The sequence below is a fragment of the Trachemys scripta genome, chromosome 2, assembly GCF_013100865.1.
Source record: "Trachemys scripta elegans isolate TJP31775 chromosome 2, CAS_Tse_1.0, whole genome shotgun sequence".
In the NCBI taxonomy this organism is placed as follows: domain Eukaryota; kingdom Metazoa; phylum Chordata; order Testudines; family Emydidae; genus Trachemys; species Trachemys scripta.
Window position 1 is genome coordinate 177,472,629 of NC_048299.1, and position 27,466 is coordinate 177,500,094.

Consider the following 27,466-nt stretch of genomic DNA (forward strand, 5'->3'; position numbering starts at 1 on the left):
CTTGATGAGGAGGGCAGCTGCTTCATCAGCGGGACTCTAAGGTCCAGCTGCCTTTCCTGCACCTCAACATGTCTGTTTGCTCCCCCATAAGCCGCAACATCTCCTCTTGTGTGTTAAGCTCTTGTTCCCTGAATGCTTTCCTGCCCTCTTGGTCAGTGCACATGTTCTCCGACAGCGTAAGCCTCCATGCATTCAGCTGGGTCCTGTCAGTCTCAGAGGAATGCATCAAATCACAGAACATGTCTTCCCTTGTCTGCTTTTTTTGTCTTCTAATCTGGGACAGCCTTTGTGCTGGAGTGGAGGAAGCACCCACAGACAAGGTTGCAGCTGCAAGGGAAAAAACCACAAGGATAGCCTTACAGAACAGAAACAACAAGGAGTCTGGTAGCACCTTAAAGACTAACAGATTTATTTGGGCATAAGCTTTCGTGGGTAAAAACCTCACTTCTTCAGATGCACATCCTATCATCTGAAGAAGTGAGGTTTTTACCCACGAAAGCTTATGCCCAAATAAATCTGTTAGTCTTTAAGATGCTACCAGACTCCTTGTTGTTTTTGTAGATACAGACTAACACGGCTACCCCCTGATACTTACAGAACAGACATTGTTGAAAACAGAAGATTAACTCTTGCAATGAATGAAACACTTCACAGCAGTAAATACATTCCCTGAGGTACCAGACCACATTTTTTCTTTTAAAAGAAGTGCCTACAGTAAGGTACAACACATAGCAGAGCGCTGGGCAGCAGATTTTGATTTGCAGGCAGGCATGGTAAGCACACAAGAAAGGGTAGGAGGTGTCAGGGCATACCCAGGGACATTTTTTGGTGTGGATCAGCAAACAGTGGCAGATTACTTCAGGGCAATCACTTATGAAACTTCCCCCATTTCACCCAGGTAACCATGTGTGATATCAGTCTCTTGAGGGTAACAGAGCTGGAAAGGGAGCAGTTGCTCCAGGAATCTGGGCAGAGACCAGGACCTTTTGCTGCTATCTGTGCTGCAATGATGGAAGATCACTTAATACTAGCGTGGCGTGGGAAAGTGTCCTACCGCGGTGGACGGAATAAGGCAGCCCTCCCCAGAAACCTTCTGCAAAGTATTGCAGAGTACCTCCAGGAGAGCTTCCTAGAGATATCCGTGGAGGATTCCCGGTCCATCCCCAGGCACATAAATAGGCTGTTCTGGGAGCACCCTTTGCGTAGCTGGACTGGCCGCCACTGTATCCCAATTATTTACCTCAGATTAAACATTAAACACAATTGCATTTAACCCCTGTAGTGTTATTACAAGTGTGCACTCACCAGAGGTGCCTTCCCCGCCATCACAGTCCTGCAACAATAGGTCCTGGGTGGAGATTGGCTCCAGAGTTAGGAAAAGGTCCTGGCTGTCAGGGAGAATGGATCCTCCGTTTGTCTGCTGTGCATTCTCCTCCTCCTCCTCAACAGTGTCCTCCTCGTTGTTGCCAGAGGCCAGCAGGGGCCCCTGGGAGGTATCCACGGAGAGTGCTGGGGTACTGGTGGGGTCCCCACCTAGAATTGCATGCAGCTGCTCATAGAAGCAGCATGTCTGTGGCTCAGAACCAGAGCAACTCTTCGCCTCCCTTGTCTTCTGGTATGCTTGCCTGCGCGCAGGGCCGTCCTTAGGCATACGCAGCATACTCGGCTGTATAGGGCACCATGAAATTTGGGGCGCCAAATTGTTCCAAATGTCATGGTGCCCTAGGCAGCTGTGTGCTGCATATGTGGCAGCATCAGCCCTGGCGACGAGCCCTATCCCTCGGCCAGCCTCCCCCGCCCCCTGAAAGTGGCAGGGCTGTCCCTACGGGGTGTGGGACCCCAGACAACTCTCTGCCCTGCCTCTTACCCTTCCCCCTGCTCTGCCCCCAGCCTGCCCCCATTCCACCTCTTCCCCCAGCGACCCCCAGAGCTGGGTCTAGGTTTTTTGCCGCCCCAAACAAAAACAAAAAACAAACAAACAAACCACCTCAGAGAGTGCAACTGCCGAAGCAAAAAAGTGTCCGGAATGCCACCCCTGAAATTGTGCTGCTCCAAGCACGTGCTTGGTTTGCTGATGCCTAGAGCTGGCCCTGGTGTCCCCACACTCACCAGCAGCAGCGGGAAGTGGAGCAGCCCAGCCCCAGCCCGCTCTACTCCACCAGCTCCCAGCCACAGCGCTCCGCTTCCCGTGCCAGTGAGTGTGGGGAAAGGATTGCCTCCCGCACTCACCAGCAGCAGGAAGCGGAGAGACACGGCCCCAGCCCACTCCACTTCCCTTGCCCCAGCCCCAGCCATGTCACTCAGGCAGGGCCGGTGCAAGGAAGTTTCACACCCTAGGCGAAACTTCCACCTTGCACCCCCCCCAGCCCTGTGGCAGCTTCCTGCCCCCCCCACCCTGAGGCACCCCCGCGGCAGCCCCCATCCCCTCCAGCCCGGGGAGCCGTGTGGCAGCTTCCCACCCCAGCTCACTTCTGCTCCGCCTCTTCCCCAAGCATGCTGCCCCCACTCTAATTCTCCTCCCCTCCCAGGCTTGCGGCGCCAAACAGCTGATTGGCGCTGCAAGCCTGGGAGGCCGGAGAAGTGGACCGGCGACTGCGCGCTCGGGGAGGGGGCGTAGGAATGCTGTAAAAAAAATTGGGGGCACTGCTTTTTGGCACCCCCAAATCTTGGCGCCCTAGGCAACCACCTAGTTTGCCTAAATGGTAGCACCAGCCCTGCGCTCTGGCTGGGGAAAAGGACCATCCCTGGCTCTGACCGGCAGCGGGAAGTGGAGCACCGTGGCTGGGAGCTGGCGGAGTAGAGCGGGCTGGGGCTGGGCTGTTCCGCTTCCCGCCGCTGCCAGTGAGTGCGGGGGATCCTTTCCCCCAAACCCCCTCCCCTGAGCAACATGGCTGGGGCCGGGGCAAGGGAAGCAGAGCAGGTGGCTGCTCCTGGCCCCCCGCTAATCCCCTGGGCACTCTGGGCCTGTGGGGCCCCCAAAAGTGCCCCCCCCCCACAGCTCCTGCCTCCCAGACCCTGGGGAGGGGCGGGCTGCGTAGGGCACCCAAATGGCTTGGGACGGCCCTGCTGCACGCCTTTATTTTCATGTGGCATTGCTGTGTGTCCCTTTGTCCCTCATGACCTGTGGATTTTGGCATAGATGTCAGTGTTTCTTCTGCTGGTTTGGAGCTCTGCCTGCACAGACTCTTCTCCCCACACAACAATCCGATCCAGTGTCTCCTGTATGCTCCATGCTGGAGCGTGTTTGCTGCCCCGGGCAGTCATGGTCAGCTGTGCTGGTGAGCTCTCCATGCTGATCAAACAGGAAATGAAATTTAAAAGTTTGAGGCTTTTCCTGTGTACCTAGCTGAAGTGCAGTGGAGCTGAAAGTGCTGTCCAGAGCGGTCACATTGGAGCACTCTAGGGGTACGTCTATACTTACCTCCGGGTTCGGCGGTAAGCAATCGATCTTCTGGGATCGATTTATTGCGTCTTGTCTAGACGCGATAAATCGATCCCACAAATGCTCGCCGTCGACACCGGTACTCCTGCTCCGTGAGAGGAGTACGTGGAGTCGACAGGGGAGCCTGCCTGCTGCGTGTGGACCTGCGGTAAGTACCTTGTAGTTCGAACTAAGATACGCAACTTCAGCTACGTGAATAACGTAGCTGAAGTCAAAGTATCTTAGTTCGAACTGGGGGGTTAGTGTGGACCAGCCCTAGGACACCTCCTGGAGGCCAATCCCACTGAATTACACTACCCCTAATTCAACCTGGGAAGGTCGACTCTAGTGCTACGCCTCTCGCAGAGGTGGAATACAGGCATTGATTTTGCAAGCCCTTTAGGTCAGTGGAAAGGGCTCGGTAATGTAGAAACACACATTATAAATTCAACCTAACGCAGCATATGTCGACCTAACGCTGTCAAGTAGACCAGACCGTGGACTAGACCTGAGAGATGGATTTACTACACTGATGGGAGAACAAGGGAAAGGGGCAGCAGGTGGATAAGGCATCATCACCACTTTTTATAGAAAAGAAGTCAAAGCTGTTGGGTGACATCAAGAGGCTGAAAGTCTGAAGGCTGCTCCTATGTGAGGGCTTTTTTCCCCACTGAAAAGTTAACTCATGTTATAACAAGAGTGTTTCCCCTAACATGAGTCCTGTCTTCACCCTTATCTCAAGTTCAGTGGTGCTTTTCATTCAAGTTGGTTGGCCCACCAGAAGGCATAGGCTATAGCTTGAATTAGCACAACTTATCAGCTAACATGACCACTTTGTAGCATGGACCCAGGCTAGTTACATTTGAGTGCTGCTAGTTCTCCAATGCCTTCCCCTCCATGTGCCCAGACAGGACAGACGTGTTCTCCCACAATTCACTAGGAAAGAATTCAGAGGAGCACAGCTTACTGCAGCACAGAGGACCATGGAATGTGCCTCCAGAAGTCTTAGTGCCACTCACTAGTATGTAACTAGTATGCCAGTGTGGACACTGCCGCTTGAATATAATTGGACGTGTGGCTGCTCTCACTCGAGCTAGGCTAACTCAAGAAGAGTACAGTAATTTCAGTTACAGCTGCAATGAAGGTATTTATACCCTGGGCACATGTGAAGGAAGTGAGCAAGTACTTCTCTCAGCCTGGTGCCATCAACACCCTCACTGCTGGTACAGGTCATATGGGGGAGGGGCACATGAGGAGGGAGGGAAGGGAGGGAGAAGGAGGATGGAAGCAATTGTTGGAATGAGGTAGTAACTTACATCAGAAGAACAGGAGTTCCAGGTGTGGCTGCTCTGGCTGACGTGAGAAGGAGCTATAAAGCTCTGCTCTAACATAAAGCAACAGAGGGTCCTGTGGCACCTTTGAGACTAACAGAAGTACTGGGAGCATAAGCTTTCGTGGGTAAGAACCTCACTTCTTCAGATGCAAGACTCCAACATAGGCAGGTGCTGGTGGGGCCTTGTCATATTGAGAGGAGTCTTGCATTACAGTTCAGATACAAAAAAAAGTATGGTAGACTTGTCTTAGAAAATTCATAGTAAGTCCTAAAGATGAAGGCGGGGAGGAAAGAGGCAGGTGCTAGGTCTAGAAAACTTGCTGTGCCCAGTGACTAGGTCTTAAGTGTCTGCTTTTCAATGAGATTAGTTATTTCGAAAGTGAAACAGACGTAAGAAGTGAATTTGAGGGTCAGGACAAGAACACATTTATATCCAGATATGGCTAAGTCAGACAACATACCACGTTTGTTTAGAGATTTAGTGGTTTTAAAAGTTGTGTTAGGATTAGAGGAAAATTTCTGTTCTGTTAAGCCTGATGTATATAAAAGAAGCATCACAAGCCACTGACAATTTTTCAATAGTTCTGCCCAATACTCCTATAATTTTGATGTCTGATTTCTATAAAAATTCACATTAATCAAACGTTGTTATGTAGGCTACTTAATAGGATTGATTGTCATTCTAGGGACCAAATCCCAAGATTTTTTTGCAGAACCAGGGCAACCCCTATTGGACATACCAACCCCCCCCCCCCCCACGCAGCAACATTCTGTAAATCTCTGCACTATCTACACCTAGTATCACAAAGTCACTGCTTGTCAGCCAACATACTGCTTGTCATTTTCTCCGCCTGTCAATAATTCAGAGAAAAGCCTATGCAGTAGGGCAGTTCAGTGAATGTCATGATGTTGCAACAGCTTGCTCAATTTTGGCAGAGCTGCCTGCAGTTTTCCTTCTGGCCACTAGAGTCCACTGTTCTGCTTAGAGAGTAAGCAACAGCTGTTGTCTGTAGTTACTTCCCATCCTTCCTTAAGCTCTGACAGTCTGACCAGTGGGGCAGAGTCCGACCACGGCAGACCAGGGGAGCTGGACCTATAGAACAATGGTAGCAGCAACTTTAAACTCACCTGCCCATTACTGTTCAGTAAAGGGGGAGTAATTCAGGTATTAAAGAACAAATCACACATGACAAATGCTAGTCAAGTCATTTACAGCACTTCCTAGAACAGGGGTTGGCAACCTTTCAGAAGGGGTGTGCCGAGTCTTCATTTATTCACTCTGATTTAAGGTTTCGTGTGCCAATAATACATTTTAACGTTTTTAGAAGGTCTCTTTCTAGAAGTCTATAATATATAACTAAACTACTGTTGTCTATAAAGTAAATAAGGTTTTTAAAATGTTTAAGAAGCTTCATTTAAAATTAAATTAAAATGCAGAGTCCCCCGGACCGGTGGCCAGGACCCGGGCAGTGTGAGTACCACTGAAAATCAGCTCACATGCCGCCTTCGGCAAGCGTGCCATAGGTTGCCTATCCCTGTCCTAGAAGGTGCTCATATACTACAGTGATGAAGGTGGTAAATATACCTGTCTATACCAACTATAGCGTAGAAATTAGGAAAGGAGAAATCCAAAAAAGGGTATTAAAAATAATATTCCACAACAGCAAAAGATTCCAGTCAGGTATGTGGATCCTGCACCAGAACACAGTTTTAAAGCCAGCTTCTCCCAGCTGGCCCCTTTAAATTAACCTCACCCAGTTCCACAGTGATTAAAAAAGACTTGCTGACAAACAGAATTCAAACACTTTTTTTTTAATTAATAAAAAAGTCCTTTCCTCTAGGCACCTCTGCAAGGGTGCAATCTTCCTCCACCTCCGGAAGGGTCAGGTCAAACCATCTCAATCCTTTTTCACCTGGGCTGGGAGAGGCAAGAAGTCCTTTTCCTACTAATGTCTCTCCCCACTATGAAGAAGAGGCAGATTACATGTTGCCCTCCTTCACCAAACTTGTCCTGGTCAGCTGAGAGAGAGGGGAGCATCGTCCCATCCTACACTACAAAGCTCCTGGTTCCAGGCCTAGTAGCCTGTTGCCTTACTCCCCCACCTCCCATCTTTCCCCAACTATTACCCCAGGATCACTTCTTCTCTCCCAGTATCTACTTCTGCTGTTTCCTTGGCCTTAATCTGCTCCAGAATTTCTGGAATGGGGTAGCCTGGCCTCTCAGACTTCCAGTATAGCCCATTACAAATCCCATTTTGGTACATACTGTACATGCAATAAATAAAACCTCCAACCCAAAGAGCATACAATCTATTCAGATAAGTGCAACTTCTCTATCCAGGAGCACCGCCAGCTTTTTTGCCGCCCTAGGCGTCCCGCCCCCAAAATACCGCTCCCGACAGAGGCGGCGGAAGGTCCCGTCTCCAAAATACCGACAACAATAGGGGCGGCTGAAGATTCGGCTGCCGTGGTCACTGCCCCGCAAATGTTAGTGCCCTAGGCGACTGCCTAGGTCGCCTAATGGGTTGCGCCGGCCTTGTCTCTATCCCTTGCCTAAAACAAACCTGGTTGCCCAGCAGGCTGAAAATAGGGGGCTAATGAAGCCAACCTATTTGCTGGGGAAAGTTATCAAAAAAATATTTGAAATTACTATTACTTGCTTTGGGTATTTCTGAGCACACCCAAAAAATATACCTTGCTGTTACACTATTGTTTGAGATTTGACATGCTGTCATATACAGGAGAACTAGGACTACAGTTACAAAATTGGTATTAACAAAATATATCAAACCAAAGCAAAACACTGATATTTATATATAAGTAGCAAGAATATAAAGCTATGAAATACTATCACTTCAGTTTACAGACTCATTGCCACATGAAAGTTTGTGGACACAGATTAAAAACAACAGAGTGCAGGAATGCCTATCAACAAGACTTACATGCAAAATCTTATATGACCCAACACTGAATCCTTCAACTGGATCACATACACCCTTCTTTAGATAATTGGACAGGGTTCCATCTAAACCTGGCGTAAGAAGAATACCTCCCTCCCCAGTTATTGAGGAAAGGGCTAAATACGCTGCAATAGTGTGGGAAGAACCCTCTACTAGTATAAATTTCAACTTTATTAACATAAATTTCACTACAATTTACATATATTATACCCCCAAACTAGCTGCTTATGAAAGTGAAGAGAACTCCTATTGTCCATGATTTCAAGTCCCAACAGTTTAAAAGAAACCTATGGTTTGAGGATGCCCAGTAATGCAAAGTGATGAAATAATATGAGCATAAGGTCTGCCTGCTCCATATTCTCACATGTATTCAAAGAGGTAACTATGACATTAAATTTATAAACGTGGCACTTTACCTGCACAAACAAACAAAGGAAATCTGGCCTCTCTCCCCTAGCAAGTCCAATTACATAAAGAACACCAAAAAGAAAAAGGTTTTCTAGAAGAAGCTTACTACACAACTAGAGAAAATGAAACTCAGTTCACACAGAGGTGGAAGCCCTCTAACCATACAGCAGGGACAGCATTGGTACCAGCCATGCAAACTTTCTTACACCTCCTGCTAATGTGCCACAACCATGACAGCATGTCTAGACAGTAGCAAGACAACAGTTTAGTCTCCATGCCCAATCTTCTGGGACATCTAACAAGGGTTCCAGTTAGTGCCCTGGTGTTTTGAGATAGTGATTTTTGTGACATGGACACCTGCTGGACAGAGACCACCAGCTCAGTCCACAGGGAACTAAAACAAACTTCATGAATAAAACACTTGTTTTTAAAAACAACATATACTCTTAGTAGTGTCTAACAAGCGCCACTATAGTTTTGTTGTTGTTAAACATAAAGTATATGCCAGATTTAAGAAGGCATATCAAAGGACACCTTTTTCTGATAGGCCATCTATCAAATAACATGCTTACTAATATATGGAGGTAACCAGGTATAGTAAGTAAATATTTTTAAAGCTTGTATATACACTTAGTTGATTCGTACCACAGTTAAGAGTAGTACAGTGATGAACTAAGAGATTGCTATGTATCATCTGCTTTGCAACCTCATGAATTCTTCAAGTTCAAATTCTTTTAAAAAAACACATTAGAGCTGAAAAATTCAGAGCCAAGAAAAGCACTCAAAAAACCAACAAAAAAAACTAAGTTTTGTTACACAGATCACTAAGATACAATAAATAGAAAGTTGAGTCTGAAACGGTTCTGAACTTGCACCAGGGAAATAAAGACAAACTAGATACACAATGGTATGAGTGAGAACTGGAGTTTTTCTCCAGTATTGTTTGGCTACTGATGTGTCCGTTTTAAGGTTATTGACATATCCTTTTCAAACATTTGTGATTATTTGGGGCAAGTTTGAAATTGCTTGCCCCAAATAAAAAGCTTGTGATTCCCTGTGTAAGTAGGGTCTGAATGAGCTCTCTCTTGACATCTAGTGGTGAGCTGTGGAAAAGAACTTCAGGAGCTGATCTCATTTGCATGGGCACATCCACCCTGCCTAGGTGCTCAGCATGATGGGATTGCTTGCCCAAATGATCACTTGTGGCTGGTGTTGGATCCCCAGCCTCCTTGTTATTGGGGCAGGAGTAATAAAGTGTTGTTATCCTTGTTGTGTGAACCGAGGGCAGCAGAACTGTACCTGGCATACCCCAAGGGAAGGACTCAACTGAACAGCACTCGCTAGGCAGGAGACATGGGTTTCAAAGCCCAATGAGTTGAGAGAGGTTGGGGACAGGTACTTGGTGGTGTGGGCCCTGTTTAAGGGTCCGAGACACCATTTGACCCCTCCTTCTCTTTCCACGGTATAATAAAAGAGCTAATTTAGACTCAATTGAGAGTCTTCTTACACACTACGGAGCTGAGATCACTGGTACCTAGGTCTAAGTATTAGACTTACTTTGGGACAGTGTCTTTATTGCAAGAGACTGCCCGGTGTGTACCAGCAGTGAGGCTCCCCCACGAACAGCTGAAATCACTGAGAGCTGTGTTAAGTGGTGGGCCCTGAAAACATCTTGGTGCGGCCAGCAGGGCCTGCAGAGAGATGCGACAATTGGCTGGCAAGCAAGTGCCTGAAGCAATGGAGCGTGTAAGGTGCCTCCTTACCCCCGCCCCCCTTTCACCCAGAGTGAAAGGTGAACTCTAAGAACCTGAGGGGGAAAGGACACTGCCCAACTTACTTGGGTTTGTCTTTTGCTCATGGTTTAGGTTTATGAACCCTAGTTGCGGTGTTTTCCCAAATTAATGCTGAGTTACTTCCCTCCCTTTATTAAAAGTTTTTGCTACACTCAAACTCTCTGCTTGTTAGAGGCGCCCAGGGGGTGGTGTGTAATTGTCCCAGGTCACGGCGTTGGGGCTCAAACCTGTTGTGTCCCAGGTCACGGGGTTGGGGCTCGAACCTGTTGTGTTGTATTGGTGAAAAGGAACCCCTAGATACTGAGCCTGGCCCTTGTTGGTGCTGGCTCCACCTGGCAGAAGGATTACACCTGAAAGGCAATAGAAGAGGTCATGACAACGGATCCTATACATTTTATATGTAAAAAGAAAGTCAAGATAGAAAAAGAATAGTTTGACCATATACAAATGTGAAATCTATAAAATAAGCCACATTAGAGAAAAGATGGCCATTTAAACTGTCAAGTGGAATGCTACAATGCACACTTGCTCCCTAATTCAGAGCTGCATGTGTCAGTATATAAGCATTAGGGGAAAAACCAAGTTAGCTCCTGTTTAACTGTTGATCACTGAAACAATTAACATCTTTCAAAACATGGCATTTTTAATAGACATTGCCTCTTTTAGTGATTGTGTTCCGTCCCCCCTTTCATTTAATTTTTTCTTATCCTTATTTAAAAAACAAACAAACAAACAAACAAACAAATTGATTGGGATCAATTATTCTTTTTTTTTTAGAAATATGTTATGAATTTATAGTCATATTGCAGGAAAACATTAATAGAACTATAACCTTATTAGGATTTAAGTTCACTAACTTTGTATTATGAAGCAAACTATTTGTCCTCTGGGCCAGTGGTCTCCAAACATTTTTGATTGCGCACCCCATCAGTAAAAAAATTTTGAGGACGCACCCCCTGCTGCCGGCCGAACTGCCAAAGCAAAAAAAAAAAAAAAAAAGCGCGGCGCTGCTCCAGCGACGCTCCTCCTGCTGCGCACCCCGAAGGATCCTCTTGCGCACCCCACTTTGGAGACCACTGCTCTAGGCTACACAGTCCTCGAGAAGGATAAACAGTGAGTACAACACAGGCAAATTGAGAGGAGAGGAGATGCCAACCAAGTGAAGCTCCGTTACTTTCCCCCCCGTCCCTCCCTTCATTCATTCAGCTCCATTTAATAACAATGCTTCTCCTGCACTCGAAAAAGAGTTTTCTTTGAACAATGATGCAGCATTATCATCTATACTTCCCCTACCTTAATGGCCCACACATGCCAGTAGATGATACCCAAAAATATGCAGCATTTTTCGTAAGTTTTCTGGGAGTAATAAAAATTGCAGTGTACGACAAATGGCTTTCTTTGTGCAATTCTTAACACTACATACTTACTTCACTACAACCAGAGATGAATTTAAAGATAAGAGGCCTTCCCAAAGGCAAATGAACTAAATTAACCCATAGTCAGCAATGCTGAAAATTGAACTCCCTACTTGCTACTCTAAACACCTTATCTCATTTCTTCCTACTGTGGTCTATTTGTTATCACTGAAGTTATGCTCCTGGCCTGCCATTTTGAACATATCATCACCATCCTCCTTCTCATGCCTCTCTAGTAGTTTTCTTGCTTCTTCCACAGGTTCTACATGATACCACCTTTAATTACATATTAGCACCTCACTGACTTTTACCAAACACTGATAGGACATCCAGTGCCTAAAAAGAGCCTTCCATTTACAGCATCACCTACCTGTACAGCCCTGAAACAATCAGTCCCCCTTACTCACCATTTTGAGGCTCCCATGGGTTATGTGTGCTCTGTTTGGGACGGGAAAATTATGCTATTCTGTAGACCCTGTGTGTGCCCTCCTTAAGTGCAGGGGAAATCATTACTCTGTCTGGTATAAACAGTGCTGCCCCTGTTAAATGTTGCATTTTGCCTATACAGCTGCAACAACCTTGAGACCTCAGCCGTCCCTTTCCCTTGTGCCCCACTGTTACCTCCAACCCACTTTCCCCAACTTCCGTGTTCTTCACACCACCCGCTGCCTCCAACACCAGTATCTTCACCACCCAGCCCTGAAAACCACAACCCTTACCCTCTGCACTCAACCTCCATCACCATGCAGTATAGCTGTCCTGAAGTACAACACTCTCTGCACAGCACACCAGACAGGACATACGCGAATCTGTGATTGTACTGTTCCCCACTCCACCCCCTTGTTTCTTTTCAATAAATATTTTTTTTTCCTTTCAATAAATGGATTCTTTGGCTTTGAAAACATTCTTTATTATTGCATAAAGTAAAAGACTCCTTAGCCCAGGAAATAAACAGGCACTGCAAGTCTGCTTGTCTGCTAAGCAGACACTGATTCCTAAAGATTGGAACTACTGCACTTCACTCCCGTGCAAGGCACCAGATATCACTGCTGGTTTTCAGCCTCAAATTGCTCCCTCAAGGCATCCCTAATCCTTGCAGCCCTGCGCTGGGCCCCTGTAATAGCCCTGCTCTCTGGCTGTGCAAATTCAGCCTCCAGGTGTTCAACCTTGGAGGTCCATGCCTGAGTGAAGCTTTCACCCTTCCCTTCACAAATATTATGGAGGGTACAGCACACGGATATAACCGCGGGGATGCTGTGTTCGGCCAAGTCCAGCTTCCCATACAGAGATCACCAGTGACCCTTTAAACGGCCAAAGGCACACTCCACAGTCATTCGGCACCGGCTCAGTCTGTAGTTAAACTGTTCCTTGCTGCTGTCAAGGCTCCCTGTGTAGGGTTTCATGAGCCACGGCATTAACAGGTAAGCGGGATCTCCAAGGATCACAATGGGCATTTCAACTTCCCCTATTGTGATCTTCCGCTCTGGGAAAAAAGTCCGGCCTGCAGCTTCCTGAACAGCCAAGTGTTCCGAAAGATGCGTGCGTCATGCACCTTTCCTGGCCAGCCAGTGTTAATGTCAATGAAATGCCCACGGTGATCCACAAGCGCCTGGAGAACCATAGCGAAATACCCCTTCTGATTAACGTACTCGGATGCTAGGTGGGGTGGTGCCAGAATAGGAATGTGCGTCCCATCTATCGCCCCTCCACAGTTAGGGAAACCCATTTGTGCAAAGCCATCCACTGTGTCCTGCACGTTACCCAGAGTCACGGTTCTTCTGAGTAGGCTGCAATTACTGGCCCTGCAAGCTTGCATCAACACTATTCCAACAGTCGACTTTCCCACTCCAAACTGGTTTGCGACCGACCAGTAGCTGTCTGGAGTTGCCAGCTTCCAGATTACAATAGCCACCTGCTTCTCCACTGGCATGGCAGCTCTCAATCTCGTGTCCTTGCGCTGCAGGATGGGGGCGAGCTCCTCACACAGTCCCATGAAAGTGGCTTTTCTCATCCGAAAGTTCTGCAGCCACTGCTCATCATCCCAGGCTTCCATGACGATGTGATCCCACCACTCGGTGCTTGTTTCCTGAGCCCAAAAGCAGCGTTCCATGGTGCTGAGCATGTCCGTGAATGCCACAAGCAATTTCGTGTCGTATGCGTTACGCGGCTCGATAGCATCGTCGGACTCCTCACTCTCACTGTCACTTTGGATCTTAAGGAATAGTTTGACAGCCAAACGTGACATGCTGACGAGTCTCGCCAGCATACGCCTCAGCAGTTCGGGCTCCACTTCCCGCAGACAGATCGCGCTGCACAGAAACCATTGAAAGATGGTGCCAAAGGTGGACGGAAACAAAGGGATTTCTGGGATGCGAAGCGATGCATCACGGGGCTTTGGGACAGGACCCAGAATGCCCCGCACCCAGGCCCCCTTCCCACAACCTACAGCGCCAGAATGGGAAGAGGTGCTCTGTGGGATAGCTGCCCATAATGCACCGCTCCCAATGGCGCTGCAATTGCCGCAAATGTGGCCACAACAGTGTGCTGGCAGCTGTCAATGTGGACAGACTGCAGCGCTTTCCCTACTCAGCTGTACAAAGACATGTTTAACTCACAGCGCTGTACAGCTGCAAGTGTAGCCAAGGCTTTAGTAACCATCTACTCCCTACTAACTCTGTTGATTGCAGTGCTACCCACTTACAGGATTTTTTTTCCCAGCATGCCTCTCTGGGACTGATCCCTTAAATTTCATAAAAGTAAACACCTGTAGCCCTAAAATTTTACAAATAGCTGCTACTTGATACACTGCTTTCTCTTCTAGTTGGTAAGTAGCCCTAGTTCTTATGATGTTTTTTCCTATTATTCTTGAGGTAATAGTACACTTTTCTAAATTTCCTTTCTGAATTTGTTTCAGTTCAATTGAAGAGCACCTATTCATACCTCTGAGTGTAACAGGCTCTGCCTGCCTCTTGGAATCGTCTTTGAATCTACTCTTTATGTTCAGCCTAGCCTTTTCTCTGTTTTAAGCAAATTCACTCTTTGACCATGATTCTACCACTAACTTCTCACTACTCCTATCATTCTAATTCAGACTTCTGATTTTGCTCATTTTATAGAGCAATAAGCTAATAACAAACCTTAGAGCTAAGAAGCCATGTGTCCAGTTTAACTGCATGATCCCTTTGTGTTTGTTGTGTCCACCCTTTCCATTTGGTGACACTTTAACTATCCAGACTAGTCTTCCAACAGGGCTTCATGCAGATGCAGGGTCTGTCCTTGCAGAGTTAGCGTATTAGTTGGTAAGCTCCTGGGGGCCAAGAACTTTCCTCCGTATGTGTCTGAAATGCCTGCTACACCAATTGTGCTTTACAAAGAATAAATAGTGTAAAACCAGAATCCTGAATCAATCTTGTTCCCCGCCTCTGTGTTGATATGTGTTGCTCTTCATTGTTTCCATTTCATTTATCTAGGTTTTCTTTCCTTCTTACTGTTGCTCCTTTCGATTTCTCTGGGGCCCTTCTTCCCTGCCTCCTGGTGCCGCTCTCTACATACACCAATTTTCTTTCGTTTGTCTGCTTTTCTCTTGTTCGTCCCTTTACCCCACTTTCCTCCACTAACACTGTTTTAATTCTCCTGCAGAGCCAGCATTGCTTTTCCCTTCTCCCTTTTGCAGGGCTCCCCACAACTCTGTTCCTTCTTCAAGCCCTCCATCTCCATTCCAATCCTCTGATACTGTGGCAGGGTCATACTATTGTTAGTGCCTCCTCTTAGGTTTTAAAGCCATCTTCATACATACCCATAAGCATGCTCCAATCTCATTCTGTCTGGGCTTGCTCCCTACCTCCACAAACACAACTCCCCTTCTAGTGCTGGACTTTCCCTTCACACACACACCCCTTCCCCACTCATCCCTCTTTGGAATCTTCATTCCTCAATTTCTGCTCCCAATTCTCTCCTCAATGTTCATAAGAACGGCCATACTGGGTCAGACCAACAGTCCATCTAGCCCAGTATCACATCTTCCGACAGTGGCCAATGCCAGGTGCCCCAGAGGGAATGAACAGAACAGGTAATCATCAAGTGATCCATCTCCTGTCGCTCATTCTCACACTAAACCCCCAACTTCTGACCCACCTACCCCCATTTCCTGGGCCCTCACGCTGGTCTCCCTTGTTATCTGCTCCACCAACTCACTTCCCTCTACCCTCCTAGTCCAAATTGTTTCTGCCCCTACTGGAGCTCCACTTATCTGCTCCAGGTGTTCTCACTTCCCTCCTAGTTCTGTTACCCTCACAATCCTCCCCCCACACCTCCTTTTGCCACCTCATGTTCTCTACCCTTCCCACCCTCTTGATTCCCTAGTTCCCTGCTCTCTTAGGAGTGCAGTTCTCTCTCCCCAATCTCTGAGGCTCCCATTTCTTTGCCTGCCTTCTGCTCCCTACACTGCACCCAAGTTCTCTATTCCTCCATTGTAGTTCTATGCTTACCCTGTTTTCTGACCTTCATCCTCTGTGTTCCTTCTGACCCCCTTGTTTTCTGCTGTTTGTTCTCCTTTCCCTGCTTCTGCCCCTCTATTTCCTTCTCCCCTCCACGTGGAACTCCAAATTGTCTACCCTTCCTCCCCAGCTTTCTAGAGAGTCTATTGCTAGTCTGTCATTGAGAGTGATGCAATTCACTGTCCTTGGGTGGGGGAAACAGGAGCTGTTTGCCTTCTTGAAAGAAGCCAAAACAGCAATGTGTGAGACCAAAATGCTGCAGTGGTGACAACAGCTGAAGTAGAGGGGCCCTATTGGTTTCTGACAACTATGCAGTTCCTTAGATGTGCCTCTAAATAAAGCTATTTCATTGTAGTGCAAATGTTTAGCAGGATGTACAGCACTGACAATGTAGAAATAACATTCAACATTATCCACATGAAAACCAGGTTAACTAACAGTTAAAGTTGCTCAAGTGTATTTCCTATCAATCCAATGACTAATCATCAAAGAAAGCACCAGTTCAGGCAACATTAACATGCAGATTAACCACAATTTGTATCTCTAGCCACCCAAATAATTAAAATGCTCAAAACATAATCAGACTGTTCAGCTCTACAAAATACTCCCCAATTTAAGGTGGGGGAATTGGAATTTTTTACTGTCTGTCTGGTGTTTAACACAACTGGGCCCTGATCCTTGGTAGGTGCTACTGCAATGCAAAAAAAATCAGTATTGAATTAACTGGTAACTTCCTTTATTTTTAATAGTTGCATTGACAGGAAATGCAGCTGAGCAATGTGATCTCTACATTAACCCAGTGTGGTTGGTTGGTTTGACTACTTTTTTTTTTTTTAATGTTGGGGTAGTTTGGAGTGTTTGAAGGGTGTGGAAGAGACGGAGATACCAGGGGCTGGTTTGCAAGGTGGGGATGGTAGAAGAAGTGGAGAGAGCAGGGGGTTGTGCATAGAGGATGGTTAGCAGGTGGTGTCAGGTGTGGGAACAGGAGGAAGGATGGCTATACAGGGGAGAGGAGAAGTGGGATGCGGGTTGGTGCACCCGCCAGTGGATACTCGACAGGGTTGGCTCCAGGCACCAGCCCAGCAAGCAGGTGCTTGGGGTGGCCAAGGGGAAGGGGCGGCACGTTGGGCTATTTGGCAGCAATTTGGCGGCGGGTCCCTCTCAGAGGGAAGCACCTGCCACCAAATTCCCGCCGAAGAAGAAAGCGGCGCGGTGGAGCTTTTTTCTTTTCTTTTTTTTTCGCCGCTTGGGGCAGCAAAAACCCTGGAGCCAGTCCTGGTACTCCACCCCCCTCTGTCCCCTACCCCATTCCAACCCCTTCCCCAAAGTCCCTCCCCCAACTCCGCTCCCTTCCTGCCCCTATTCCGACTCTTTCCCCAAATCCCCACCCTGTCCCCGCCTCCTCCCCTGAGTGTGCCACTTTCCCGCTCCTCCCCCTCCCTCCCTCCCAGCATGCCGCCAAACAGCTGTTTGGAAGCGCTTGGAGGTAGCGGTAGGCGGAGGAGCAGGGACGTGGTGTGCTCAGGGGAGGAGGTGGGGCGTGGGGGGGGAGCTTGGCTGCTTGTGGGTACAGAGCACCCATTAATTTTTCCCCATGGGTATTCCAGCCCCAGAGCACCCACAGCGTCGGCGCCTATGGGTGGAATCGGTGCTCTGTGAAGTGAGAGGTTGGGAGTATCAGGAGTGAGAAGCAGTCTTCTGCTGGGCAGAAGCATGACAGAAGATAGGAAGCTTATGCTGGTAGAGCCAGAAAGAACCTGGCTTTCCTCTAGTGAACCTCCTACAGCTTGCCCAAGAGGAGGTCCACTCCTATGGAACTTTCTATCATCATCAGTCTGAGATTCCCATTGGCAAAGTTAATGAAGAGTGTGGAGGAAAGCGGAGCTGTGTGAGAGGAAGGGAAGATGTATGAGGGTGGCAACAGGTCCAGTCTGCCTCCCTGGCCCCCGATGCTTAGCCCTACTGTCTATCTGAGTCCTAATGTCTCTCACAGTTTTTTAGCCCTTGCTGGTTAAACATCTCCAGTGACTGCCTTGCTTGGTTCCCTAGTTCCATGCCCACCCTCAACCTCCTACCTCACTGAATACAGAAAAATGTTTACATTTGTATGTCTGTGCAATAGGGCAAGGGACTGGGAGCCAGGCTGGGTACTGCAGCTGGGGAAATGGGCCAGGCAATGGGGCTCTGGGAGTTAATTAGGACAATTGCTGCCCAATCCCTGTGCATGTTGCATCCCTGGCTTCCTAATCCTGTTGCTCTCTCTGATTCCAGCCTCTGAGAATACCTCACCCAATCAGTTCCATCTCCCACTGACAAATTAACCTGGGGCACAAGGCCATTGTGCAACAGACCTGGAGTCTGTTTTGGCCAGGGCTTGAATTGGAACGTGGAAAAGTGGTGGTTCTCTCCCAAGCGCCACCCACAAAATAAGCTTTGTCCAAAAGACATGGTAAAGTGACATACTACTTGCAACAAATTGTGCACATGTTCAACATATTATTACATGGGCTCTGCTGGCTTGGCTGTCCCTCACTGAGGTCCAGACACACCATAGTTACAATAGACTTGTGTCTAGAACCCTGGATCCTAGAGTCATGTATTGATATCAGAATCTCATTTGAAATAATAGTTTTGAGTCATCGTGGTTGAGGAGAAAAGCTTGAAAAGGTGAATGGGGTGTGTCAAGGCTAATTCCCCACTCTGGCACTTTGAGTGCAGAAGGTGGGGGCCTGCAAGGATTCTAAAAATGAATACTGGCCACTCCAAGCTTGTATTAAACTCCCAAGGTTACAGCTTTTCTCTGACCTAGGATTGGTAAATGCTGCCACCACCCAAGTGCAGAACCCTTTGAGAGCCCAGGAAGGTGCACTTGGGAATTCCTTCCTCAAGCCCTTTCACTCCCCACTGGGGAAGAGCTGAGAAAGAAAAAAAAAAGGAAATCAGCTGTTGCCACCAGCTAATTAAACAACATGTGCAAAACCCTCTTAAGAACAAAAATCCAATTCTGTACTTTAAAAAGGTAAATTTTATTTTTTTAAAAAGGAACAAAATACATCTGGGAACTCAGGCTATTGCTAGATTTTAAAAGAGCAACTACAAGAATTAAGCACCAAGAATAGCTTTCTTGCGGTCCAGCTTAAAGGTTACAAGCAAAACAAAAGCACTTGGAGTTAGCACAGTGGAATCCACAAGCCATAAAGAAATAAAAGGGATAAAGTTAATCACGTCTTCCTAGACATTTCCTGATCTACTTACATATCTGGGGTTTTAAATGAGTAGTTTCTAGGTATGATACTGATGATAGTTTTATACGTGGCCCAAGCTTCTCACAGCATAGTTGCTACCCTGTCCACCTCTCCCTGGGAGAACAGCAGATAGACAGACAAAAGGGGAGTCGTTTTTCATTTTTAAAAAGTTCTAGCCTTTCCATTGGCTCTTTTGGCCAGGTGCCCACTCACTTCCCTTTTACCTAGGCATAGGAGAGGGACTTGGGCTCCACTCCTCCCATCTGGCCTTTTAGCTCCTCAGGTCAGGTGTGTGTGTGGGGGGGGGGGTAAGAAGTGGTGCCCATCTCTTTGTGGCTCCAAAATGATGCCATTTACAATAGAATGTGGAGATCTGACAGCCTCCTTCATTACTGCATGCTGTGATCACAGTGAAATAAATAATGTTGACCTTTAACTCATCATGAGACATCTGAGTTTCCCATTACTAGGCACTGAGAAGAATGCAGCATTCCCACCTCTGAGTTGCTGTTTCAAGCTCTGCTTAGACTTATATAGACATTGCTTCATTGGTTTAGATTTCTTTAACATTGTCAAGGTTTTCTCCACAATCATAAGTGAAAGCTGAGATTCTGTAGAACAAGGTGGCAGCCTCCTACCTCCAAAAAAGTGCTGGTTTGCAAACCCAGTCCAATTCCAGTCCATGAAAGAAAGAAACTAATCTGCCCATAATCCTAGACTTTCAACTGAGACAAACTCTTGTGTATACAATGCCTACAATGAGGCCCTTGTTGGGGACTCCAGTCACTGCCTTATAAATAATAAGGCAATATAAATACCCCCCCCTGCTCACTGTATATGCCTATTATTGATAGGGACAAAGTGTGGGGGCAAGATGCAGGGAGAGCAGCAAAATTACTTGACAAGCCAAACTAGCAGTTTCCAAATTTATCTGATTTCCTGAGGTTGGCTGAGAGTGTGAGCCTGATCTGAAAGACTTCACCAGGTCTATTTGAATGGAACTTCTGTTCTTAAAGAGTGACATGTCAGGGAACATGGTGTTTTCATGTATGATGATTAACTCAGCAGGAAGCATGGAGGAAAATCAGATTTGGGGATGGAAAGTGCAGTAGCTAGGATCCCTGGAGGAGGCAGGGCAGGAGGACCAGTAGTTAACATTAGATAATGGAAATAGCTGCTGGACATAGTTCCATTTTTTTTTTAGTTAAACTAGATCATGATAAATAAAAGGAACATTTTTGTTGTGTAAAATTTAGAACGTGGACTGTTTCTGAGACATTAGGAGATGAGGATAGGTGTGTGACATTTGGAGAAAATGGGATATATTTCTTTAGCACCGTGGGTTTTGGAAAATCTTTTAAAAGGGCTCACTTTTAATCCTCAAAAGTTAAATAGTTAACTGCACAAAGAAGGAAAGGTAGCTGGCCTCTGAAGAGTAGGTGGGTTTAAATTCAGACGCCACATTTAATCAGTGTGAAACAGGGCAGTTTTAGTCCGTTTTCAATGCAACAGATCTCAACAGTTACTAGCAATGGCTCCATCACAGGATTTTCTTACTGCCCTATAAAAGATTCGCCACCCCACTGAGCCCAGATGAGCCAGCTCCCTTCCAACCCAGTTATCCTTGTAGAGAATAGCGTGCTTGTGGTGCCACTGTCCGCTTTGTCCTTTGCGCTCATGTATTCCTGGCTGTATTCTTTGGACAGGTCTAGCGTGATTTCCCATTCCCATCTACTAGGTGCCCCCTGCGGTCACTGAAGGAATGCGGCGTTCACCTGCTTTTTTCCCTTGAGTTTAGCCTCCCCCCCCCTGCCTTTATGCCCCCTTCAAGCCGGCCGGACCAGAGCCGCTCCCCTGGCCGGCGTACGACCGACGAGCCGCACTCGGAATGGGGCGGCGGGAAGGGAACACACCGGCAACGGAACCTCCTTGGCTCCCGGGGACGTTCTAGAACGCGCAGACGCCGGCTGTCACTGTCACGGAGCCGGCGCTCCGGGATCCCGGCTGCTCAGAGGGGAATCCCCGGCCTCGCCTCCACAACCAATGAATAGACCCTATGCAAATAGGGCAACCCCGCACTGCAGCGGGCCAATGGGAAGCAGGCAGGGTGTCAACAGGGCTGGGCATTGGATGGGAGTGAGGAAGTAGCGGGCCAATAAGAGGGCCAGCCGTACGGGACGTACCTGCCGGGCGGAGCTATGCAAATCTAGTTTGAAAAGCGGGCGGGAAATCCGAGTTTCGCGGGAGGCCCTTGGCGCGTAACCCGTCTCCCTTCCCTTCATTCATTGTCAGCAGCCGCCGCTTCCTGGAGCCATTTTCCAGCCGGCCCCACATAGCGGGAGCGGCCCCGCTTCATCCGCCGCATCTGTCCGTCCCGCCGCTTTCATCCCCCCCCTGGGACCCCGCATCCTGCAGCCAGATCCCCCCCGGCACCCGCCGCCCCCAGTATTTTGGGTCGGGCCTCGGCATCGAGGAGGAAACAGGGGGGGGGGGGGGGGGGGGGGGGTGTAGAGACTCGGCTACGGGGACAGACCCAGAGGGAAGGATGAGAAGGGGACTCCAGCCGGCGGCCCTAGCAGCGCAGCCACCCGCACCTTCCATGGACTCCCGGGTGACCCCCGCCAGCTTCCCAGCCCACTTCGCCGCTGGCACCTTCATCCAGATCCGCAGCGGCGCGGCGGCAGCGTCCTGTGTCTCCTCCTCCTCCCAGGTTCCCGGTGTCTTTGCCCTCACTGCGGAGGGGGGTCAGCCCGCTGGCGGCTCCCTGTACTGCACCCCGCACGGACCCGCCGGCAGGACGGCGCTGCTGCAGCCAGCACTAGGAGGAGGCGGAGGCCGCCCCCCGGTAATTCCCCCCCATCCCAGGGGGAGGGCGAAGGGGACACTCGGGTTAAACCCCAGGCAGGGCCCCGCTACTCCCTCTCCAGCCGGGGTCGTGGGGCAGGAAGGCCTGGGACAACACCGTGTTGCAATAAACTTTTGTGTCCCCCCGCCCCTCCTCCAACTCAGGCCCGGTCCAGGCGGTGCCTCCTCTCTGCAGCTGGGGCGGTGGTGCCCTGCCCCGGGTGCAGAGGATAAGGCGGGGGGAGGGGCGGTTGTAGCCTATTCCCCTCTCATTGGCGGGGTTAGCAACCCCCACTGATATTTGTGGCTCCAACAAAGAGCCCGCTGAGGCCGGTGCCAGGCGCAGCAGAGAGTTCGCGGCGCTGGGGCATCCCCACTCACTGGGGGCGTGCTCAGTGGGGGGCGGCTGTGGCGACCCAAGCTCCCGGAGCTGGGTAGATGCAGGCCCCGCTGCTCCCCTGCCCGTGTCTGGGGAAGCGGGGGGCTCTGCCCAGCTGGTGTCTCTGCTTCACCCCCGGACTCGCCGGTGACGTTTCGCACACGTGCGCGGAGGCAGCGTCTGTGACTGGGAGCCGGGCAGGAGGGAGGGGGCGCTGATCCGAGTGGGGGGAGGGGGACACCCGCTTCCTCCTCCTGCCGCTGGCCTGGGACGGTCCGTGTCCCCCCCTCACACGCGCGTGCGGCCTCCTCGCCTCCCTGAGGCTGCCCGGGGCGCTGCTAGGCTCGGAAATGCCCCTTCAGCAGGTTAGTGACTGGGCACGCAGGGGCCAACAGCAAGAGCAACCCTCGCTTCTCCCCCGCCCCGTAATGAGAAACCTGGGAGAAGCATCCTCCCCCTCCCACCCCCAATACCAGGGCGGCCCCCGCCTGCCCTTAGACTCTGGCACTCCCCGAACTGCAGTGACCCGCGCGGGGGGGGCACAATGGGGGAATAGTTTAGAAATAAGGTTCCCCCCCGCCCTCTTCCTGACTTTAACCCCCCTTTTTGATCCCCCAGTCCCTCCTCCCCCAATAGCTTTCTCAGCCTGGGCCTGATCTCCCAGCCCTCTGCTCGCCTCCCGATGGCCCCCTGGAAGTGATTGGTCAGGTTCCTGCTTCAGGCCACTGGGTGCCTGGCCCATTTAATTTTTAAATCACTTCATCTACTTTGGTAGTTCCAGCTTCATCCCTCTCCCTTGCCTGCTCTAAAGGCAGTTTGCCTCGTTCTATAGCTATTCCCCTTTCTGGAGGGAAAGCCGGACCTTGCCCCTGCATTTCTACTACTTGGGGCTGTCATTTGTGATGCAAGGGGGGAGGGGGGATTTCTGGAGGACTGCATAGTCAACTAAAAGTGTGGGAAGGTGAGCGTTGGATGTTTTGGAATAATTAAACACACTGCACCCTCCTTGCTGTCTTGTGAAGCTCTTCCTGGAGGCAAGCCTCACCTGCTTGTTACAACAAAGATGGGTGGTGTAGTTTGGGAGCCAAGATGAAGAAGTTTGGGTAACCTCATAAAGAGGGTCTGCGGTGAGAGAAAAACAGTCTTCTCTGTTTCCATAGATATAAGGGACTTTAGTCCTGTACTGGCTCGACCCAGGTATAAAATGGATGCGCAGGTGCGGTGGCGGTGCAAGTTTAACTAACCTACATGGTTCTGCTAAGGGATTTTAATAGTCCTGGCCCTGCAGGCATTCCAGCACTGGGCCTTGTTTGAGCTGAGACTTCTCTGGCATTGTGTGATGTGGGCAAATGTCCACTAGGGTCTCTAGGATGAGATTACCAAACTCACTTTCTTCCACATGGTCTAAAACAGCACTTCTCAAACTTCAGTGCACTGTGATCCCCTCCTGACAACAAAAATTACTACAACATAACCCCAGTGCCCTGTGTTACTCTAGAATAGTTAATATTTTAAATAAAAAAATGCATTGCAAGCAGGGCAATTGCCCCATGCCCAGGATGGGCCATGAAGCTAAATTGCTCTGGCTGAAATAATAGTTGAGCCCAGCTCCCCAGGCATGAAATACTGGTGTTTTCAACTAATGTGCACTACCCATGCACAAACTCCATCCCCCAGATCATATCTTGCTTGCCCATATTTTTAGAAGAGTTTTCTATTAGATTTAGTTGTCAGCCTATGTTAAATTTATGAATTTTAAAAGTACAGACTACTGTTATAATTAAAAGAAACACATTCCTTAGGTAAGTGAGCACGTGTTTAGTGCTGAGTACTGGCTGACATTGTGGAGAATCTAGAATTTCCAGAGAGGGTGGTCTAGATTTATTTTAATGAGATTTGCAGTAAAACCTAAAGGAAATGTGGGTTTTAATGCCATTAACATCCATACTTTGCACTGTGAAATGACCTAGAAACCTTCTTAAATGTTGGTCAAAATGTAGCAGTTTTTTAATTAATAAGCTGTTCAGGTCACTGTCTTTATTGCTACTGGCAAACCACAATGAGGACATAAGCTTCCTTTTTATACAATTGTTGCAGGTGTTCATTGCTGACATGGCGATGGAGGTTTCAGGAAGGTGCAGTATAGTCTCATCAAAAGATTATAATGAAAGTCATAGCCTAGATTAAAAAACAAACTTGATTTGCTGCTGTTGTATTTGTAAGTCTTACTGTAATTTTTAACCCACTAGTTAAGCGTGTGATATGGTACAGATTGCACTAGAAACAGGATATCCAGTCCAGTGCTTTTGTTTTCCAGCATGACTTTCGTTAAATGAATTCACTCACAGGCATATCTACAAACATGATCACAAGGGAACAATTCTGTGGGACTTTCTACGTTGTTGGGAGAAAGGGGCATGATGTCATGGCCAGTATTAAACTCGTACGTGATTAGTATCAAAAGTATTCAAACTTCAGTCTAGAGCAGCGTTTCTCAAACTGGGGTCCGCGGGCCCCACTGATCAATTCCTCCCCTTCCTCCGAGCGCCTCCTGCATGTGGGGGAATAGCTGTTCAGCGGCTTGCAGGTGGTGCTGGGAGGGAAGGGGGCAGAAAGAGGCGGGGAAAAGGAGCAGGGGCAGGAAGAGGTGGGTTGAGGTCTTGGGGGAAGGAGTGGAGTCGGGGGCTTGGGGAGTCCGTGAAAAATTTTAAATCAAAATGGGGGTCCTCGGGTTGCTAAAGTTTGAGATCAGGTGGTCTACAGAGTTCTTATAGTCTTATTTATAAATTTGCCCTGAAGAATTAACAATGTACTCACCACCCTCAACAAATAGCACAGTTGGTTGTGCCCGGTGGTTCTCTTTCTTAAACCCAGCCCCTGCTACATGGACTTTCCATTACCCGTGCCCTGGGTTATAGAGTAATTGGGGGGCTTACAGTATCTAAGCTATACCAGTGTCTACAGCACCACTCTATTGTCGTGGGGCCTGGCTTTTGGAGATGCTGAGCACCCGGTATGCAAATAGATTTAATGGAAGCTGTGGCTGCTCAGCACTTGAAAATCAGGCCTTAGGCCTGGATTTGCAGAACTCTTATGGACGGTCAGAGGACCGAAATTCACTCTTATGGTGGCTTAATTCCATAGTTTGTAAAGATTTAAACCTTCAGAAGAAGCTGTTAACTAAGGCTCCTACATTAATAGGGGAGATTATGGCGGGGGGGAGGCATGAGGGAAGTAATTCTTTAACATATGGTCATGCACCCATCTTACAGCTAACATTCTGTCTAAGGCCATCTTCTTATTACTTTCTATATTGGAAAGTCACTTCTGCTTGTAAATAACAGTACTGGTGAACTACCGTTAGAGACAGATGCTCAAAATATTTCCAGTGAAAATAATGCAAAAATTCTTAGTGCCTTTTCATTGGAATGAGAAACCTTTAAATAGAGGGACATTTTTTTTTTTTTTAGCCATAGAAAATGTTTAAATGGAGACACCACCCACGTGGTAAGTCCCTTTTAAAAGGGGCTAAATCCTCTTAAGAATATTTTGAGAGGACTCCTGTGGCCTTTTGATGACATGAACTCTAGGGAGTCTGGTTCAGCATGCTTCAGAAAGGGGCAGGAGGATTTACATTTCCAAACTCAGTGCATACCACTTTTTTCCCCTTCTTGTACTTAAGAACACATCTCTTCCCACCCTCAAAAAGCGTGTTTGGAACAAAATGGGACAATTGCTTAATCTTAATAGTAGATGCTAGGGAAAGAAAAAGGCCAAATAGGATACACATGGTTGATAGTGAGATGAGGAATAGCAGAAAATGGAAGAAACACCTAAAAGATGGGCAAGTCACAAAAAGGAACTGGCAGCAAACTAACTGGTAACTTTTTCTTATTAAAAACAAAAACAAAACAAAAAAACACCCAAAAAACTTTGTCCATGGAAGCCATGTATGCAAATCAATCACCATCTTAATATTTCTCTGCTTGACTGTTACTGCTAACATGAAGAAATACTTAATGAAGCAGGTGCATCTAATCTTGAATATTTTTTAAAGGAATTTATACTCAGTTAAGTACTTCAAATATTCTCCCAGGATAGGACTCTGGATTTAAGAGTCAGACCTTTTGCTCTTCCACCCTCAAGAACCCTTTATCTTTGCAACCAGATTACTTTCCAAAGAGGACTGGATGTGGTTCACTTTAGAGCCAGTCAGTGCCTTTCCTTGTTTGACCCCCACGTGCTGATCAAGCAACAAAAGGCACGTTCTTTCTCTTCACTGTGCCCAGGATTGAGCATCCTTCTGCAGAACTGCTAACCTCCTTAAAATATAGCTTTTGTTAAAATATAGCTTTCTTTTTAAAAATCCATTGTTGTTACCGCTATATTAAAGCTTGAAAACGTTTCCCTAATAATTTTGTCTTTAACCGAAGCGACAAGGGGTTGAGGGGCCTAGTAGATGATGCTTGTTTGAGAATCCATTTGCTGCTGTGAAAAAGGCACTGGGCCTTTCTCAGAGGGTGCTATTTCTGGTGAGAGGCTCCATTTGTCACATCTGCATTGGCTTGTAGGTGCGAAGCATGAAGCGATCAACCCTTTTCAACCCTATGGGTTAATTCCACTTTGGATATCTGTCTGGTTGAGTAAGGGACAGACATTCAGCCCCTTGGAGGTTTTAGCAGGGGTTAGAGACCTCATGGTGGACGAGTCTGGCTTCCAAGGTTTTAAACCCCTTCAGGGGAAACTTCGGAAAGATGAGACAGGGGTGGAGGTTGATTGTTCTGAAGTACTGTGCTGATGGACTCTTTAGCAATGCTTAGTGAAATGGAGTAAATCAAAGAAAGGCAGATAAGGTAATACTTAACCCCTTGGAGCCTCTTGTCCCCAAGAATATGGTGGGGTGGAGGGCTTGTGACAGAAGTGAACATATAAGCCCCTTCATATCCTAGCCTATACATCCCACACTACCTAGGTCTTGTCTACAAGGGGGAATTGACTGGCATAGCTATAGCATGAATAGTTATGCTGGTCAATTTCCCTGTGCTGCAGACAATTCCTTAACTTACAGTTCATGTACTAGAAAGCTGTCATTTCTGAGTCCTGCAGTCTGAAATCTGCGACGGTGGGGTGGGGTGGGGGTGATGTAAAAACAACTCTGAAATTTGTTAAAGT

The 27,466-nt window shown here is 48.0% G+C and overlaps 1 protein-coding gene across 3 annotated transcripts in view; it reads left to right on the forward strand.

Annotated features, from left to right (window-relative positions):
• The first annotated feature begins 21,577 nt into the window (after positions 1 to 21,577).
• E2F3 (E2F transcription factor 3) overlaps positions 21,578 to 27,466 on the forward strand; it is a 52,083-nt gene continuing 46,194 nt past the window's right edge. Inside the window, exon 1 of one of the 3 annotated variants that reach the window (XM_034762406.1) lies at positions 21,578 to 21,916. In XM_034762406.1, the coding sequence (XP_034618297.1) occupies positions 21,617 to 21,916 (300 nt within the window). In that variant the 5' untranslated portion in view covers positions 21,578 to 21,616. Of the gene's footprint in view, positions 21,917 to 22,490; positions 22,660 to 27,466 lie in introns of those variants that run through there. The other 2 variants (XM_034762407.1, XM_034762408.1) reach the window with 2 other exon arrangements.